This window comes from Mytilus trossulus, chromosome 12, assembly GCF_036588685.1.
Source record: "Mytilus trossulus isolate FHL-02 chromosome 12, PNRI_Mtr1.1.1.hap1, whole genome shotgun sequence".
In the NCBI taxonomy this organism is placed as follows: Eukaryota; Metazoa; Mollusca; class Bivalvia; order Mytilida; family Mytilidae; genus Mytilus; species Mytilus trossulus.
In genome coordinates this window covers 59,204,880-59,226,736 of record NC_086384.1, presented here as the reverse complement: position 1 = coordinate 59,226,736, position 21,857 = coordinate 59,204,880, and the positions used below count along the sequence as shown (strand labels likewise).

Below are 21,857 nucleotides of genomic sequence, written 5' to 3'. Positions count from 1 at the left end.
AGGTTAAAGTTTTTGGTCGAGGTAGTTTTTGATGAAATTGAAGTCCAATCAACTTGAAAATTAGTGTACATGTTCCCTATGATATGATCTTTCTAATTTAAATGCCAAATTAGAGCCCCTCCTTTTCACGGCCAACTAAACATAAGAAATGATAGTGAGTGCGAGTGGGGTTTCGGTGTACTATGGACACATTTTTGTTTTCTATATTTTTCTGTAATTCTATTTTTTTAGAGATGTATAGTTAAAATTTTTGTTATGGGGCCATCTGAAGCCTGCCTCCGGGTGTGGGATTTTCGCTGTGTTGATCGACCAATTGGTTACCTTCGGCTGTTTTCTGCTCTGTAGTCCGGCTATTGTCTCATTGGCACATTCCTTATTTTGTATTCTCGATTTATTGTCACTTGACAAATAACCAGTGACAAATATTTCATTTGTATTCAGGACGATCTTTAGTCTATATTCGAATATGATGTTTGTACATCTATGAAATAATCTGTGTAATTTGTGTGCCTAGCAAAATATCTTTTTTTAAAGGTTGTGTAAGCAAAATATCTTTTATCAAAGGTTGTGTCTAGCAAAATATCTTTTATTAAAGGTTGTGTTATCGTATCAGTAGTACATGCTAAGGGAAATAACTCTTGTCTGCTTACATGTATATTTGCTGTACGTGTTATCCGATTTCGGTTTAAGCGGGTTATATACTTAAATAGGTTGACACCTATATTAAAATAAGGTAGTATTAACGGGCCGTATTAATATTGATATAACCTCTTCATAGGACAAAGATCGACAAATTGAATCGGAAGTTCACATTCATGAAAATATTCTAGTGCACTACAAATGGTCACATATATAAATAAAAATGTTTATTACTATCATAATGGGTTAGTGAAGTGACCTTTTTTTCTATATTTGAATTCTTCGATAAGTTATTCTATAAGTATGTTTTTTTATTTAGAATACTCAATCTACCGACTATTAAATATGCCGGTGTTTATTATAGATTGTCACGACCTTAGAATTAAATTTATATAAAATTAAGTAACTAATTAAATATTATGGCCAAAAGATTAAGTTTCATATTGGGTCAATAATGAATTAAATGATCAAGGGGATTTAACTTTAGGAAAATTAAGGCCATGCTTTGAAGTAGGAGATTGATTTAATATAGAATACAGTTAATCTGATGTATACAACCTATAAACATACATATTTCATAGTATTATCTGCTCACCTGGCTCCGAGGGCTAGTGTAACCGTTTGAGATCAATTGGCGTCCGTCGGGTATGGTTGTCCGTTTACTTTTAAAAAAACTTTTTACATTTGTAATATTAAATAAACAGCTGCGCCATGAGCGCATGATACGCCCCGACGTCTTATGTGGAAGTTATATGCAATAATCATAAATAGCTTCTGAGAAAGTTTTAAGCAATAACCATATATAGTTTTTGAGACACGACGGGAAACCCCCACCCTGTTTTTGTTTTACAAGAAACAAAATATCACTAAAATAAAATTTTGAATCAAAACCAAAAAGTATACAGATCTTTAGATTAACATAACAAAGAAGTGTGTAAAGTTTTAAGCAATAATCATAAATTTTTATAGAGATACGGCACAACATGTAATAAAAATCCGGTTAAAAACCCTCGCCCTTTTTTACAAAATACTCAATCACTCAAAAATGAAATTTTGAATTATTATCAAAAAGTATACAGATCTTAAAATTAATATAACAAAGACATGTGTAAAGTTTGTAGCAATAATCATAAATCGATTTTGAGATATGGCGCGACATGTAAAAAAAAAACTCCCCCTTTTTTACAAAATACTCAATAACTCAAAAATTAACTTTTGAATCATCACCAAAAAGTATACAGATATTAAGATTAATATAACTAAGAAGTGTTTAAAGTTTTAAGCCATAATCAAGAATCGTTTTTTGGGATACAGTGCGACATGTGAAAAAAACACACCCCTGTTTTAGTTACAAATGCCGTAAATCAAAAAGTTAAAATATAATTTTCACCAAAAAGTATACAGATCATTTGACAATCATAAGAAACAACTATATTAAGTTTCATGAAATTTGGATAAGTCGTTCTCAAGTTACGGTGCGACATGTTTACGCCAGACAGACGGACGGACGGACACCGGACATGTGTATACCATAATACGTCCCGTCAAAATTTTGACGGGCGTATAAAAACTGGTTCAATTAAACCATACTGTTACTGATGGGATAATAAGAGTTCAAAAATATGTCCGATGAATAAACTGGCCAACATACATGGCCAATCCGTTATAGAAATGAAAATCTGACCGTTGTAGAAATAGAATTCTGACCGTTATAGAAATGGAAATCTGACCGTTATAGAAATTGAAATCTAACTGGGTGAATGTTTTCGATATGTCGTCAAGATCTATATCCTGTATATTTCTAAAAAAAAAAGATACCAGTCAAATCCTTACAGTTGTGATTTGAAGGATTCAAATGAAGCTATATTAAATATTGTTTGTTACGTAGTAATCGAAAAGAAACAAATAATAACCGAGCATTGTTGTAATACTGTTTGCTGACTTTATGTAGATATCAACCATGTGATTGATAACTTGTTGAATAGAGCAATGCATCCGTCATATAACTTTATCCTGATTTAGAGTAATTTCTCGCAATTTGATTGGCTGATATTGTCCTAATAAATTTCAGTACAATTTTTGATTACGTCAATAGGAATTATTTCCTTTATTTATTACGTCAATTGGGATTATCTCCCTTCTACCATTGACCTAATAATTTTTGTTTAAAAACTGAGTTGCTTCATAGTCCTAATATTTTACTTTTTCACAGTTTTAGATTAAATATCTAAAATATTTTTGGTTAATGTTGTCATTATATTGAATTTAAATATATATTAATATGTAATATAACAAAATCAGGATAAATTCGTTACACAGTGTTCAATTGTCCTAATACGGAATTAATCGGGTCAATAAAATGCATATCGGGTTTGGCTTCGCTTCACCCGATTTGAATTTTATTGACCTGATAAATTCTCGTATTAGGACAATTACACACTGTGTAACTAATAATAACACACTAATTTATATTTTGTTCTCGCATGAAAATGCATGAAATATTGGCCGCTGGACATTGAGCAGCAACACAGTTATTCATTCTATAGATATAAGAAGATAAGGTATAAGGAACAATGAGACAACTCTCCATCCAGGTCACAATTTGTAAAAAGTGAAACCATTATTAGTTAAAGATCTGCCTTCAACGCGGAGCTTTGGTTTAACCGAACAACTAACTATTTATGGCCTAAAATTAATGTCTAATTTATTTGAAAATCGAGAATCGAGAAACAAATTATGACCCACATCAATAAACGACAACCACCTGTCTTAGGAATGGTGCAAACAAATGCAGCGTGTTTAAACGTTTTAACAGGTGCCAACCTTCACCCTAACATGAAAATGTAGCGTAACATTACGACATGGAAAGTAATATAGCAAGATGTTATGTTTTATTATGAAAGTCATAGTGTTTTGTGGTAACGTTAGATTAGAAAACAAAACGAGGTTGCTTCCATTGAAAATTGACTGTTAACCAGTCATAATCCGGTGTAGAGGACACCTTTAACTGATTTTGATTCGAAGGTGTGACGTGTTGAAGATCAATGAGCTCTTAATTCTTCTAAAAATGAATTAAAACAACTAGTATAAAAAAAAAAAAATGCATAATTCCAATGAGACAACTATCCACGAGAGTCCAAATGACATATAGGTCACCGTAGTGTACAATGATACCGGCCTTCAACAATAAGATAACCCATACCCCACCGTCTTATTTTAAAGGTCCCGAAACAACAAATGCAAAACAACTCAAAGGAGAAAACCAACCGCTTGATTTAAAAAAAGAAACAATTATACGCCTATATTATTTTAAACTTAACAGTCATGACACTGATACAAGTCTTTTAATATCAGTATGATATATATCATTACCATACTGTACAGGTTTAACTTATATCATTTGATGGTATTTTTCAACCTCATTAAAAGGTAAAATCCTTGGTCGGGTTGTTGTCTCTTGGACACATTCCCCATTTCCAGTCCCAATTGCATGTCAAACATAATAAATGACAGTTATACATAAACTTTATTCCCCTGAGACTAAGAAGTCAAATCTAATGACTCTGGGTTAGTAAATATTCCCCATCTCTTCTTTCCTATATAATATTTCCTGTACCATCCAAAGCCAACTGTCTTAGCTAGAAGCCATAGTTTACATTTAACACTGACATCTGAAAAAATAATAGCATTGATAAGTTTTAATTGTCAAATAAGAGTACATACTTACACTTTTCCTGCGGCAATTATATATACCAAAAACACACAGTTAATTCGATGTATCAGAGATGACCAAGCTCTCTATAAGTTAAGAACCTAACTCTCTTATGAGTCCGCACATGGGTAGTTGAGAGGCAAACTTTCAGTCATCTTCAAATATATCTTCGTCATGGACAACCTCTCTCTCTATATATATATAGGTGTGTTATTTGAATCCATATCTTCTACATATATTCATTGTTAACTTGTGCTAGTCCTGAACATGCATTAAATATTTGCCACTTCACACAAACAGAAATAATGATAAAATAAAAAGCTCAATTGTTTGCTTTAAAAAAAAAAATGTTTAAAAAATGAATTAAAGTTTTTTCATACCTTGCTTCTCTTTAATTACTCCATGTTCATGTACTTTGTAACTTGAAGATACTAGGTGTTTACAGTTAGAGGAAGAGAAAATCCGTCCTATAAATAAATATTATATTAGAACCAGTATTAGATATATAATTTACAGTTAGAGGAAGAGAAAATCCGTCCTATAAATAAATTTTATATTAGAACCAGTATTAAATATACAAAAATGTATAATTTCGATACTATCTCTTAAGCTTGCATAGCGAAACGGTTAACCAGTATATTCATAAGATGCTTCGGATAGAAATCGACTTAAAATATGCAAATAAATATCAAAATGTATGTTAACTAATTTTGAGCCTTTAACTGTTTGAAAATTGATGCAATGTATAAATATACCACAAATAAGACCAACATCCATCTTTAATTTTGTATTAGAATTATTACAGGCAGTATACAAACATTATTATAGGTAGTATAGACACATTATTACAGGCAGTATACATAAATTATTACAGGCAGTATACATAAATTATTACAGGCAGTATACATACATTACTACAGGCAGTATACAAACATTATTACAGGTAGTATAGACACATTATTACAGGCAGTATACATAAATTATTACAGGCAGTATACACACATTATTACAGGCAGTATACACACATTATTACAGGCAGTATACACACATTATTGACGATCTCCTGAATGCTGCTCCACATTGACATCCTTCGGCTGCTAGCTGGATTAGTCTGATGGTAAAAACCAAGTACAAAACGGAAGGGATCCAGCATAAAGAACAACCATTTAACTTCAAAGGGAATGTGAAGGTGTGGCTATGGTTTTAATCTGAGTCATAACGTTTCGGCGAAAAACACCTGTTCTTTTTATAGTTTTTCGACGCTATCAATCACAACTTAAGTACAGCTCTTTGTAAGAACCAGGCAGAGTGCGATACATGAAGGTTTCAGATTTTTTCTATAATTGGTCTAGTAGAAGCAATAAATGAAAAATGCTCAAAAAATAATTTTGAGTGGGAAAATATGAGTGGTTGTCATGGTAACGGACACACAATTTTTTGGTTGTTAAGCATGGTAAAATCTTTCAAAAATCAGCTAAATCACCACAATTCAGAGCCTGACTATGAACCAAATCGTGCATTTTTCATTAATTTTCATATGTAACATTGATAGAACTTGGTTTAAGCTTCATTTTGGTGAAGATTGCATGTCAACCAAATTTGTAATTGTTTTGTAAAATTTTGTGAAAAAATGCATATTTTCAACTTTTCTGAAATTGGGATTTTTGCTGAATTACCACATTTTCTCTGGTGTTTTTCAGAAAAGTGCAAATGTGTACAGAATAGTTAGCACTATAGTTATGAAGTTTGGATACTACTTTACCAAATTTAATAGAAAAATGTGTGGGATTTTTTTTAGTTTTATCACCATAGCAACCGATTTTTTCCTTGGAAACGGAGTTTTCATTTGCAGAATATTGCAGTTTAAGAGCTTAACCGATAAGAAAAATACATAAAAGCTAATGCAAACTTTAAATTACAAACGTCAAGTGTTGTTGACTTCAATTGTTACCATGGAAACACATATTATCCATAGCAACATCCACTCTGAAAAGTGCATAAATAGAAACTTATGTAAAAAATACATAAATAGAGGGTGTTTATTTTCAAATTGGAATATGACTGCTTTGCTTCACTTACAGTCTATTCTGTTTATTTCATAAGGTTCAACAAATGTAATATATAATGTAATAATATGGTTGGAAGGTTAGAAAAGGGGGAGGGGGTAGGTTTATTTTTTTAAAGATATACATGTAGATTCTTGAAAAGATTTGTGTTTGGTCGGAGAGCCTGATTATAAATAGAATCATTTTTTTCAGAAATTTTATATATATAAGATCGATTACCTATAACTTGTGTTTAGCGTCAGAGGTTAGTTAAGATATAATGCAGTTCGTTTGTCAGGGTTTTTGATTTTTTGTCAGATTTTCGGAAACCTCGGGTTTTATTCATTTGAATGCCCAAAAAAAATGGCATTGACCCCCATTTATCTTTTTATAAATCTTTTACATGTATAATGATATTAAGCAAGCTGTAAAAGTCTTATAAAAAAATTCAAATTATTCTTTGATAGTTTTGAGAATGAATAGAATAGAATATTTTTATTTCCCAAATTACAGGGCCCATAAAGGGCATAAAATCAGATACAATTGATTTACCTGTCAATGAAATAGCTATGAAAAGTCAAGAGAATATTTTCCAGCCAAAATTTCAATGGCTAATATCTCGAAATCAAGCACATTGATATGTATATTTTTTTACTCTTTTGATTCCTTTATTAATCCCCTATCGATATTCACTTATATTTGAATTGAAAGATCCAAAATAATGTCATCAATTGTGAAACTCCAAGTCAAGTGGACATTTATCTTTCTGCTTTAAAATGAATTTTTAAGAAGGAAACATTTTTTTTTTAATCTCAGGATATGATCAAGACTCTTTGATCAAAAGTCATTGAATTTTCATTTCAATATAATGAAGTCTTTTTAAGATGCTTGGATAGCAATTTAAATAGAGAGAACATAATTTTATCAATAAAACATCTCCATTCTATATTTCTTGCCAATCTACTTTACACAAACAAGAGCTTACTTTGGTAGAATATTTACATTTGGTTATAGCTATATTAGCAGGGTTAATGTTTTGGTTTTTCGTATAACCGCAATTTACTCAATTTTCTTTGTAATATATATATATATTAGTAGTAACAAGGATATCGTTTCTGGGGGGCCTTTATAGTTTGTTGTTCATGCAGTGTAAGCTAATGCTTCGTGTTGAAAACCGTACTTTGGCCTATGATGGTTTACTTTTAGGAATAGTGACTTAGATAAAGAGTTTTCTTATTGGCATTCATACTACATTTTCTTATATTATTCTGCTCATTATTGAAGTCAATGATATATGATCTAATTATTCAATGATTTAAAAATACTTAAAGGTATGAAGAAAATCTGGATTCAGAATATTTTGTTCATAATTTACCACACTTTTTTTCTTTATCATATTGAGGACCCCCCTTTCTTTCTCTTGAAATGAAATGGCGCTCACTTACATAAAGATACATACTGAAATTAGAGATGAACAAACTAAAATTAGTCTTGTATGACATTACAGTTGAATTAAATTGCTTACCATAGCTAGAGTTCAGGAATATAATTTCAATTTCATCGTCACTTCTGGGTTTACGATGTAATATGGTGGGTTGAAGATGAAACAAGTATCCCCAATTTGTAAAAGTCGTCTGCAAGAGTGAACAAGGTTAAATTAAGGTGGTAGACCTAGGTTAAGGGAAATAACTCTTAAAATCATCCGTATGTTTGTGTCAGCCATTTTCATAAATATGTTCTAAGCTTCTAGAATACATAGATTATTTTCAATCTGTTTCAGGTAAATGCTTAAAATACATTAATAAAACTTGACTATTACAAACGCATCACTGAATTAAAGAGTTATCTCCCTGGACCAAGGTCTACCCCCTTAAGAGCAAGACGTAATTAAATTATACGAAAAAATTCAACATCTCAAAGAATGCAAATAATGGGTTTTCTGACATCCTAACAGATCTAATTCGACGTTTATAAGGGAGCTACCATTTGATTTTTTTTGGGGGGTGGGGGCTAGGATGAAATTTGAAAAAAAAATAGGCAGGACAGGAGTTTTGAGTAAAAAAAAAGCAGGATGAGACACTTGCAAAAACAAAAGGCAAGATAAACTAAAAAAAAAAAATGCAGGACCGAACAGAGTGAAAAATAAAAAGACAGGACAGAGATTACAGCTAAAAAAAATGTAGGACAACATTTTTCTTCCTAGCCCCCCCCTAAAAATCAAATGGTTGCTCCCTAAGTACGTTAGTTGAAATGCGGTCACTATACCAAGTAATGTTGAATTTTTAACCTAATATGTCATCCGTTCAAAAATTCCTTGTTGTTTTGTCCATTTTCAAGTAAAAAGATGTCTGGCTAACGTCTTAATGACCGTACAATTAAAAAAATATATCAAAATAAATAAAAAATACTGAAAATAGGTTTTCTTCGAATATTAACTTCTTAAACTGCATCAGAGGCTATAAGACAGTCAAATTTATATTATGTGGAAGCATTTTTTGGTAAGGGCCTAAACAGAACACTTAAATCCGTCTGTGGTCAATTTTCTATTGGATAATGATTAATACTTATTGGAAACAGAAAGAAAACCATGATTACATGTACTTATAAAATAAACCAATAAAAATCATTCCGATTCTTACCGTAGATTCTATGACAGGAAACTTGTATATATCGCTGTAATATTTGTAGATGTGTTCTGATATATCTCCCTTCCAATACGAACTGAGTGTGTTGTCTACTATCTCGTATCTACAAAATATCAGACAAGACAAGTTGTATAGGTTACATATTTATCCTGCAATTATTGTACAATGTTATACAAGTTTTGCTTTCTTAACCATCACCACTAGTTCTTGTACAAATCAAGTTGCCATTGCATTGCTGAAGTCTTATACTTTGGGACTGGCACAAACATGCAGAAGTGTCAAACATCTCTTGTGATATAAATCTCAAACCTCCCCTATACCTCTAGCCAATGTAGAACATGTAAACAAACATACAGCAATACACACAGTAAAACTGAGTTTAAAAGAAGGCTGAGTCCGATGTCAGAATTCGTCCTCCAAAATCAAGGGAACTCGTAAAAATCCTATTTTGTTTGAAAAAAAAACCGTTTCTTTAGATGTGGTACACATGATTAATTGCTTTTTGTTATAAAATGAAAACAAATGAAGATGTTGACCTTTTACGTTTTTCAGTTTCTTGAATATTTCAGAGGCGGATACCTTTCAAAAAAAGGGTGGAGCTTCGACCATGGAATAACATGAAAATTAATATGTTGCACTATAGCTAAGCTCAGCCTTCTTTCCTTAATTCGTATACTAGTTGAGTTGCATATTTAATTAGCAAAGTATGATAACATCAAATTTCATATAATATACCATGGTTTTTCCTCAACACACTTTTTAAGCAAATTATTTCATTAAAACATCAAACTCTGAAAACCCAATTTATGTTACAATTGATATTTACTTGTTGTCTAATTTGCAGGTACACAATATAGTTTTTAAGTTGTTATGGATACTGTTCATTTGGTCCTTCGTTCTTCTTAGAATCTGTTCCTGTATAATGTTAGCGAGCTACAAAGGAACACGTTAATAACTCACATTTAAACTACAATTAAGTTGAAATCAAAAACTCAATTAATCATGATTAACTAATTATTTGATTAAAATTAAAACTCTTTTATTTTTTCTAAGGAATCTGCCGAGTTTTGAAGAATCCAGTGATTTCATGATCACAGATCACAATTATGAATGTTGCTTTTATTATATTTCGATTCCTTATTTAGAATGAGCGAGAGGAGCGAGACATTTGTGTAATTGGATGTAATGCAAACTCATAATACTTTATAATAACTCCATGATGGTAATTTGATTCAGATTTTACTTCAGCGTTACAATTTTTTTTTCATTAATTGCTCTCCGGTGTTCGTATCCCTCCGCGGTTTCTTGTGTTTCCAATAAATGGATTTAGGCTCGCGATATTTTGTCCATTTGCACAACACATTTCACAGAGAAGTGGTATGATTAACAATGATAAGTTCACCGATAATAACGTAGAATTAAAACCTAACAATGTATATACAAGACCCATTAGTCTGTACGAACCATCGATATTTCACCACATAACAATGTGTCGAAAACCCTATACTCGATATGAACGTTCGATATTTTTCATCAGCTTACAGTGTGTAGAAACCCAGATACGGTGGATTTATTATTATTCGTTGAATACCTACTTTCGTGTATTTCGTGGGTACAGATCTATATGAACCTTGAAATAAAATATTCAACGAATTACAAATTTTCTATAGACTTATATACACCCAATGGCAAAACCACGAAATTAAATATGTACGAGCATGTTGGTTAAAACGAAACCACAATTAATATAGTATTAACAATCCTTTGATATTTCCCTCTAGCAAAATTTTGTAATCACATGTAGCAAACCTATGCGAACCTTCGATATTTAACTACTTACATTGTAAAATTGTGTAAAAAAAAAACCCGATAGTCTATTCGAACATTCGATATTTTACCACCTCACCTTGTTAACACACCATGTTTAAAAAAAAACGATATTCGATATGAACTTTCGATATTTCACCATCTCGCTATGATTAGAAAACCCGATAGTCGATATTAGCCTTCGATATTTCACCACACCACCATGTTTAGGAACCCCGATAGTCTATACGAACCTTTGATATTTTACTACCTCACCATGTTAAGAAAACCCGATATTCGATAATAACGTTCGATATTTCACCACCTCACCATGTTTAGAAAATTCAAAAGTAAAAAATCTTACAGTACATACGAACCTTTGATACTTCAACACCCCACGATGTTGAAAAAACCCGATAGTCGACATTTACCTTCGATATTTCACCACACCGTCATGTTTATGAAACCCGATAGTCTTTATAAACCTTCGATAGTTAACCCCCTCATCATGTTAAGAAAACCCGATAGTCGATACGAACCTTCGATATTTCACCACCTCACCATGTTTAGAAAAACCCTATATTCGATACGAATCTTCGATATTTCACCAACTCGTTATGTTAAGAAAACCCGATAGTCTATACGAACCTTTGATATTTCACCACCTCGCCATGTTTAGAAAATCCAAAAGTAGAAAGTCCAACAGTAGATACGAACCTTCGATATTTCACCACCTCACCATGTTAGAAAATCCAAAAGTCGAAATTTGAAACTTCGATATTTCACCAACTTGTCATATTTAGAAAACCCGATATTCGATATTTACCTTCGATATTTCACCACACCACAATGTTTAGAAAAACCGATATTCATACGAACCTTTGATATTTCACTACCTCACCATGTTTAGAAAATCAGAAAGTCTATACGAACTTACGTTATTTCACCACCTCACCATGTTTAGAAAACCCGATATTCGATACGAACCTTCGACATTTCATCACCTCACCATGTTTATAAAACTCGATAGTCTGTACGAACCTTCATTATTTCTCCTCCTAACTCTTCAAACTCCGACATGACTTTCTCCATTTTCTTCAGTTCTTTGCTGTCTTTTGATTTCAAGTTTTGTAATTTTTTGGCTAGAAATCTTTCTTCTACTACTTTGTTTACGTTTAATCCGGGCTCTTCACTTTTTTCGAAATTACGTATACTTCTCTCGCATAAGCCCAAGTCTCTCCGTACACCTCCAAATTTCTATCATATATTAATAGAAAATAAATATTTTTCAGTTCAATAGTTTTATTCTATACATTTAACGTTTTTAAAAGACTTTTTACATAAACAGCACACCGCTTATAAACCCTTTCATATACTTCACAAAATATATATTAAGTAGGTAATTTGTGGATCATTGTCATGTCAGTATCTACTTTAAGTCCTTTGTTAATGTTTGAATCATTGTCATTTTCATTATTTCCTTTTGTTGCCTATTCTAACATCGGACTCGAGTTTCTTTTTTTACCAATATTTACTCTGCATTCTGCTGTGTTTTATTTTTCTGTTTTCATTCTCTATTATCTATATACATATACATATATACATGTATGATGAGGGCAAACTTTAAATATAAGCAACATATTCCGATATTATAAATATACGTATCGAGCAAAGGAAGGCGTCACAAATTGAAAGAAATAAAAGCAAAGTAAAAACAAAGTATTATAAACAGCAAGTAAAGACAAAAAAAAGAATTATCGAAAATGAAGATCAATAGACCACTTTCGAGTTCATCCGTCACCGGCAAAAACTCGTCAATTATACACGCCTTTCTGACGTCATTTATCAGATAGAGGGGCTCGCCTGTATCCCTGCACTATTTACGTTCATCAAGCGTCTTAGTGATCGTCTTTGTGCAGGATAAACTAGAAATAATGGTTGCTCTGTAGGTACTTACTGACATTTCTCTAATGACAGCCGTGTTGATTGTCAATTTTGAGAATTCAATTTGCCGAATAATTCGTACAAGATAGAATTATAGTTTTCCAACCACTCGCTCAACATTGGAAGGAAGTGACGACGCCCCTAAACGCACAAATGACGATGATAAAGGCGCGTATAATTTACGAGTTTTTTCCGGTGACGGATGAACTCGAAAGTGGTCTATTTGGTGATGCATAATAAATAAAGGATATGGTGCATCAGTTCATTACAAAAAATCAGCTGATGCACAGTGCAAAACACCAAAGGAAGTGAGCCGAATAATGGTCAACAAACACTTACTACTTTGGCACACATAAGTTTTGGGAAAAGATCAATATGTATAATGGAAAACGGACACTTACCACTTTGGTACACAGAAGTTTTGGGAAATTATTTGTATGTATAACCATAAACGGACACTTACCACTTTGGTACACAGAAGTTTTGGGAAATAATCAGTATGTATAATGGTAAACGGACACTTACCACTTTGGTACACAGAAGTTTTGGGAAATTATTTGTATGTATAACCATAAACGGACACTTACCACTTTGGTACACAGAAGTTTTGGGAAATGATCAGTATGTATAATGGTAAACGGACACTTACCACTTTGATACACAGAAGTTTTGGGAAATTATTTGTATGTATAACCATAAACGGACACTTACCACTTTGGGTACACAGAAGTTTTGGGAAATTATTTGTATGTATAACCATAAACGGACACTTACCACTTTGGTACACAGAAGTTTTGGGAAATTATTTGTATGTATAACCATAAACGGACACTTACCACTTTGGTACACAGAAGTTTTGGGAAATTATTTGTATGTATAACCATAAACGGACACTTACCACTTTGGTACACAGAAGTTTTGGGAAATTATTTGTATGTATAACCATAAACGGACACTTACCACTTTGGTACACAGAAGTTTTGGGAAATTATTTGTATGTATAACCATAAACGGACACTTACCACTTTGGTACACAGAAGTTTTGGGAAATTATTTGTATGTATAACCATAAACGGACACTTACCACTTTGGTACACAGAAGTTTTGGGAAATTATTTGTATGTATAACCATAAACGGACACTTACCACTTTGGTACACAGAAGTTTTGGGAAATGATCAGTATGTATAACCATAAACGGACACTTACCACTTTGGTACACAGAAGTTTTGGGAAATGATCAGTATGTATAATGGTAAACGGACACTTACCACTTTGGTACACAGAAGTTTTGGGAAATTATTTGTATGTATAACCATAAACGGACACTTACCACTTTGGTACACAGAAGTTTTGGGAAATGATCAGTATGTATAATGGTAAACGGACACTTACCACTTTGGTACACAGAAGTTTTGGGAAATTATTTGTATGTATAACCATAAACGGACACTTACCACTTTGGTACAGAGAAGTTTTGGGAAATTATTTGTATGTATAACCATAAACGGACACTTACCACTTTGGTACACAGAAGTTTTGGGAAATGATCAGTATGTATAATGGTAAACGGACACTTACCACTTTGGTACAGAGAAGTTTTGGGAAATTTTTTGTATGTATAATGGTAAACGGACACTTACCACTTTGGTACAGAGAAGTTTTGGGAAATGATCAGTATGTATAATGGTAAACGGACACTTACCACTTTGGTACACAGAAGTTTTGGGAAATGATCAGTACGTTTAATTGTAAACGGACACTTACCACTTTGGCACACAGAAGTTTTGGGAAATGATCAGTATGTATAATGGTAAACGGACACTTACCACTTTGGTACACAGAAGTTTTGGGAAATTATTTATATGTATAACCATAAACGGACACTTACCACTTTGGTACACAGAAGTTTTTGGAAATGATCAGTATGTATAATGGTAAACGGACACTTACCACTTTGGTACACAGAAGTTTTGGGAAATTATTTGTATGTATAACCATAAACGGACACTTACCACTTTGGTACACAGAAGTTTTGGGAAATTATTTGTATGTATAACCATAAACGGACACTTACCACTTTGGTACACAGAAGTTTTGGGAAATGATCAGTATGTATAATGGTAAACAAACACTTACCACTTTGGCACACAGAAGTTTTGAGAAAAGATCAGTATGTATAATGGTAAACGGACACTTACCACTTTGGCACACAGAAGTTTTGGGAAATGATCAGTATGTATAATGGTAAACGGACACTTACCACTTTGGTACACAGAAGTTTTGGGAAATTATTTGTATGTATAACCATAAACGGACACTTACCACTTTGGTACACAGAAGTTTTGGGAAATGATCAGTATGTATAATGGTAAACGGACACTTACCACTTTGGTACACAGAAGTTTTGGGAAATTATTTGTATGTATAACCATAAACGGACACTTACCACTTTGGTACACAGAAGTTTTGGGAAATGATCAGTATGTATAATGGTAAACGGACACTTACCACTTTGGTACACAGAAGTTTTGGGAAATTATTTGTATGTATAACCATAAACGGACACTTACCACTTTGGTACACAGAAGTTTTGGGAAATGATCAGTATGTATAATGGTAAACGGACACTTACCACTTTGGTACAGAGAAGTTTTGGGAAATTTTTTGTATGTATAATGGTAAACGGACACTTACCACTTTGGTACAGAGAAGTTTTGGGAAATGATCAGTATGTATAATGGTAAACGGACACTTACCACTTTGGTACACAGAAGTTTTGGGAAATGATCAGTACGTTTAATTGTAAACGGACACTTACCACTTTGGCACACAGAAGTTTTGGGAAATGATCAGTATGTATAATGGTAAACGGACACTTACCACATTGGTACAGAGAAGTTTTGGGAAATTATTTGTATGTATAACCATAAACGGACACTTACCACTTTGGTACACAGAAGTTTTGGGAAATGATCAGTATGTATAATGGTAAACGGACACTTACCACTTTGGTACACAGAAGTTTTGGGAAATTATTTGTATGTATAACCATAAACGGACACTTACCACTTTGGTACACAGAAGTTTTGGGAAATGATCAGTATGTATAATGGTAAACGGACACTTACCACTTTGGTACACAGAAGTTTTGGGAAATTATTTGTATGTATAACCATAAACGGACACTTACCACTTTGGTACACAGAAGTTTTGGGAAATTATTTGTATGTATAACCATAAACGGACACTTACCACTTTGGTACACAGAAGTTTTGGGAAATGATCAGTATGTATAATGGTAAACGGACACTTACCACTTTGGTACACAGAAGTTTTGGGAAATTATTTGTATGTATAACCATAAAGGGACACTTACCACTTTGGTACACAGAAGTTTTGGGAAACGATCAGTATGTATAATGGTAAACGGACACTTACCACTTTGGTACACAGAAGTTTTGGGAAAAGATCAGTATGAATAATGGTAAACGAACACTTACCACTTTGGTACACAGAAGTTTTGGGAAATGATCATTATGTATAATGGTAAACGAACACTTACCACTTTGGTACACAGAAGTTTTGAGAAATGATCATTATGTATAACGGTAAACGGACACTTACCACTTTGGTACACAGAAGTTTTGAGAAATGATCAGTATGTATAATGGTAAACGGACACTTACCACTTTGGCACACAGAAGTTTTGGGAAATGATCAGTATGTATAAGGGTAAACGGACACTTACCACTTCGGCACACAGAAGTTTTGAGAAAAGATCAGTATGTATAATGGTAAACGGACACTTACCACTTTGGCACACAGAAGTTTTGAGAAATGATCAGTATGTATAATGGTAAACGGACACTTACCACTTTGGCACACAGAAGTTTTGAGAAAAGATCAGTATGTATAATGGTAAACGGACATTTACCACTTTGGTACACAGAAGTTTTGGGAAATTATTTGTATGTATAACCATAAACGGACACTTACCACTTTGGTACACAGAAGTTTTGGGAAATTATCAGTATGTATAATGGTAAACGGACACTTACCACTTTGGCACACAGACGTTTTGGGAAATGATCATTATGTATAGCGGTAAACGGACACTTACCACTTTGGTACACAGAAGTTTTGGGAAATGATCAGTACGTTTAATTGTAAACGGACACTTACCACTTTGGTACACAGAAGTTTTGGGAAATTATCAGTACGTTTAATTGTAAACGGACACTTACCACTTTGGTACACAGAAGTTTTGGGAAAAGATCAGTATGTATATGGTAATCAAACACTTACCACTTTGGCACACAATAGGTTTAGGAAAAAGTAAAAACACAAAAATACCCGAGGAACTCCGAGGAAAATTCAAAAAGGAAAATCAAGAATCAAAAGGCAAAATCAAAAGTCCAAACACATCAAACGAATGGATAACAACTGTCATATTCCTGACTTGGTACAGGCATTTTCTAATGTAGAAAATGGTGGATTGAACCTGGTTTTATAGCTAGCTAAACCTCTCACTTGTATGACAGTCGCATCAAATTCCATTACATTGTCAACGATGTCTGAACAAAACAAACATACTGAAAGAGTAAAAATGTCAAAAATAGGGGTACAGCAGTCAATATTGTGTTATCATCTTAATATCACTATAAAAACAACAAATGTAACGAAGAATCACAAAAAGGCATACATCAAATTTAACAAACTCATTTTGCTTTTCTTGTACCAATTAATTTATGTATATAAAAAGTCTACCCGTAAGGGAAAGAAGGTTTTCATTGCTGGTGTAAAAATGCGCGTTTGAAATTTGTACAGATAGACATAAAAATAATTTTGTCAAGATCAATATTTATAATGGTAAACGGACACTTAAAACTTTGACACAAAGAAGTTTTGGGAAAATATCAGTATGTATAACGGTTAACTGACACCTACCACTTTGGCACACAGACGTTTTGGGAAATGATCAGTATGTATAATGGTAAACGGACACTTACCACTTTGGTACACAGAAGTTTTGGGAAAAGATCAGTATGAATAATGGTAAACGAACACTTACCACTTTGGTACACAGAAGTTTTGGGAAATGATCATTATGTATAATGGTAAACGAACACTTACCACTTTGGTACACAGAAGTTTTGAGAAATGATCATTATGTATAACGGTAAACGAACACTTACCACTTTGGTACACAGAAGTTTTGAGAAATGATCAGTATGTATAATGGTAAACGGACACTTACCACTTTGGCACACAGAAGTTTTGGGAAATGATCAGTATGTATAACGGTAAATGGACACTTACCACTTTGGTACACAGAAGTTTTGAGAAATGATCAGTATGTATAAGGGTAAACGGACACTTACCACTTCGGCACACAGAAGTTTTGAGAAAAGATCAGTATGTATAATGGTAAACGGACACTTACCACTTTGGCACACAGAAGTTTTGAGAAATGATCAGTATGTATAATGGTAAACGGACACTTACCACTTTGGCACACAGAAGTTTTGAGAAAAGATCAGTATGTATAATGGTAAACGGACATTTACCACTTTGGTACACAGAAGTTTTGGGAAATTATTTGTATGTATAACCATAAACGGACACTTACCACTTTGGTACACAGAAGTTTTGGGAAATTATCAGTATGTATAATGGTAAACGGACACTTACCACTTTGGCACACAGACGTTTTGGGAAATGATCATTATGTATAGCGGTAAACGGACACTTACCACTTTGGTACACAGAAGTTTTGGGAAATGATCAGTACGTTTAATTGTAAACGGACACTTACCACTTTGGTACACAGAAGTTTTGGGAAATGATCAGTACGTTTAATTGTAAACGGACACTTACCACTTTGGTACACAGAAGTTTTGGGAAATGATCAGTACGTTTAATTGTAAACGGACACTTACCACTTTGGTACACAGAAGTTTTGGGAAAAGATCAGTATGTATATGGTAATCAAACACTTACCACTTTGGCACACAATAGGTTTAGGAAAAAGTAAAAACACAAAAATACCCGAGGAACTCCGAGGAAAATTCAAAAAGGAAAATCAAGAATCAAAAGGCAAAATCAAAAGTCCAAACACATCAAACGAATGGATAACAACTGTCATATTCCTGACTTGGTACAGGCATTTTCTAATGTAGAAAATGGTGGATTGAACCTGGTTTTATAGCTAGCTAAACCTCTCACTTGTATGACAGTCGCATCAAATTCCATTACATTGTCAACGATGTCTGAACAAAACAAACATACTGAAAGAGTAAAAATGTCAAAAATAGGGGTACAGCAGTCAATATTGTGTTATCATCTTAATATCACTATAAAAACAACAAATGTAACGAAGAATCACAAAAAGGCATACATCAAATTTAACAAACTCATTTTGCTTTTCTTGTACCAATTAATTTATGTATATAAAAAGTCTACCCGTAAGGGAAAGAAGGTTTTCATTGCTGGTGTAAAAATGCGCGTTTGAAATTTGTACAGATAGACATAAAAATAATTTTGTCAAGATCAATATGTATAATGGTAAACGGACACTTAAAACTTTGACACAAAGAAGTTTTGGGAAAATATCAGTATGTATAACGGTTAACTGACACCTACCACTTTGGCACACACACGTTTTGGGAAATGATCAGTATGTATAATGGTAAACGGACACTTACCACTTTGGTACACAGAAGTTTTGGGAAAAGATCAGTATGAATAATGGTAAACGAACACTTACCACTTTGGTACACAGAAGTTTTGGGAAATGATCAGTATGTATAATGGTAAACGGACACTTACCACTTTGGCACACAGAAGTTTTGAGAAAAGATCAGTATGTATAATGGTAAACGGACACTTACCACTTTGGTACACAGAAGTTTTGAGAAAAGATCAGTATGTATAATGGTAAACGGACACTTACCACTTTGGTACACAGAAGTTTTGGGAAATGATCAGTATGTATAATGGTAAACGGACACTTACCACTTTGGTACACAGAAGTTTTGAGAAATGATCAGTATGTATAATGGTAAACGAACACTTACCACTTTGGAACACAGAAGTTTTGGGAAATGATCAGTATGTATAATGGTAAACGGACACTTACCACTTTGGAACACAGAAGTTTTGAGAAAAGATCAGTATGTATAATGGAAAACGGACACTTGCCACTTTGGTACACAGAAGTTTTGGGAAATGATCAGTATGTATAATGGTAAACAAACACTTACCACTTTGGAACACAGAAGTTTTGGGAAATGATCAGTATGTATAATGGTAAACGGACACTTACCACTTTGGAACACAGAAGTTTTGAGAAAAGATCAGTATGTATAATGGAAAACGGACACTTGCCACTTTGGTACACAGAAGTTTTGGGAAATGATCAGTATGTATAATGGAAAACGGACACTTGCCACTTTGGTACACAGAAGTTTTGGGAAATGATCAGTATGTATAATGGTAAACGAACACTTACCACTTTGGAACACAGAAGTTTTGGGAAATGGTCAGTATGTATAATGGTAAACGGACACTTAACACTTTGGTACACAGAAGTTTTGAGAAATGATCATTATGTATAACAGTAAACGAACACTTACCACTTTGGCTCACAGAAGTTTTGAGAAATGATCAGTATGTATAATGGTAAACGGACACTTACCACTTTGGTACACAGAAGTTTTGAGAAAAGATCAGTATGTATAATGGTAAACGGACACTTACCACTTTGGCACACAGACGTTTTGGGAAATGATCAGTATGTATAATGGTAAACGGACACTTACCACTTTGGTACACAGAAGTTTTGGGAAAAGATCAGTATGAATAATGGTAAACGAACACTTACCACTTTGGTACACAGAAGTTTTGGGAAATGATCAGTATGTATAATGGTAAACGGACACTTACCACTTTGGCACACAGAAGTTTTGAGAAAAGATCAGTATGTATAATGGTAAACGGACACTTACCACTTTGGTACACAGAAGTTTTGAGAAAAGATCAGTATGTATAATGGTAAACGGACACTTACCACTTTGGTACACAGAAGTTTTGGGAAATGATCAGTATGTATAATGGTAAACGGACACTTACCACTTTGGTACACAGAAGTTTTGAGAAATGATCAGTATGTATAATGGTAAACGAACACTTACCACTTTGGAACACAGAAGTTTTGGGAAATGATCAGTATGTATAATGGTAAACGGACACTTACCACTTTGGAACACAGAAGTTTTGAGAAAAGATCAGTATGTATAATGGAAAACGGACACTTGCCACTTTGGTACACAGAAGTTTTGGGAAATGATCAGTATGTATAATGGTAAACAAACACTTACCACTTTGACACACAGAAGTTTTGGGAAATGATCAGTATGTATAATGGTAAACGAACACTTACCACTTTGGCACACAGAAGTTTTGGGAAATGATCAGTATGTATAATGGTAAACGAACACTTACCACTTTGGAACACAGAAGTTTTGGGAAATGGTCAGTATGTATAATGGTAAACGAACACTTACCACTTTGGAACACAGAAGTTTTGGGAAATGGTCAGTATGTATAATGGTAAACGAACACTTACCACTTTGGAACACAGAAGTTTTGGGAAATGATCAGTATGTATAATGGTAAACGGACACTTACCACTTTGGAACACAGAAGTTTTGAGAAAAGATCAGTATGTATAATGGAAAACGGACACTTGCCACTTTGGTACACAGAAGTTTTGGGAAATGATCAGTATGTATAATGGTAAACGAACACTTACCACTTTGGAACACAGAAGTTTTGGGAAATGGTCAGTATGTATAATGGTAAACGGACACTTAACACTTTGGTACACAGAAGTTTTGAGAAATGATCATTATGTATAACAGTAAACGAACACTTACCACTTTGGCTCACAGAAGTTTTGAGAAATGATCAGTATGTATAATGGTAAACGGACACTTACCACTTTGGTACACAGAAGTTTTGAGAAAAGATCAGTATGTATAATGGTAAACGGACACTTACCACT

The 21,857-nt window shown here is 33.4% G+C and overlaps 1 protein-coding gene across 2 annotated transcripts in view; it reads right to left on the bottom strand.

The window, feature by feature from the left end:
- Positions 1-4,146: 4,146 nt before the first annotated feature.
- Positions 4,147-21,857, bottom strand: part of LOC134692950 (uncharacterized) — a 28,778-nt gene continuing 11,067 nt past the window's right edge. Inside the window, exons 5-10 of one of the 2 annotated variants that reach the window (XM_063553597.1) lie at positions 11,889-12,104; positions 9,868-9,974; positions 9,036-9,144; positions 7,922-8,030; positions 4,732-4,818; positions 4,147-4,310 (exon numbers count right to left, since the gene is read on the bottom strand). In XM_063553597.1, the coding sequence (XP_063409667.1) occupies positions 4,180-4,310; positions 4,732-4,818; positions 7,922-8,030; positions 9,036-9,144; positions 9,868-9,974; positions 11,889-12,104 (759 nt within the window). In that variant the 3' untranslated portion in view covers positions 4,147-4,179. The remainder of the gene's footprint in view (positions 4,311-4,731; positions 4,819-7,921; positions 8,031-9,035; positions 9,145-9,867; positions 9,975-11,888; positions 12,105-21,857) is intronic. The other variant, XM_063553598.1, reaches the window with a different exon arrangement.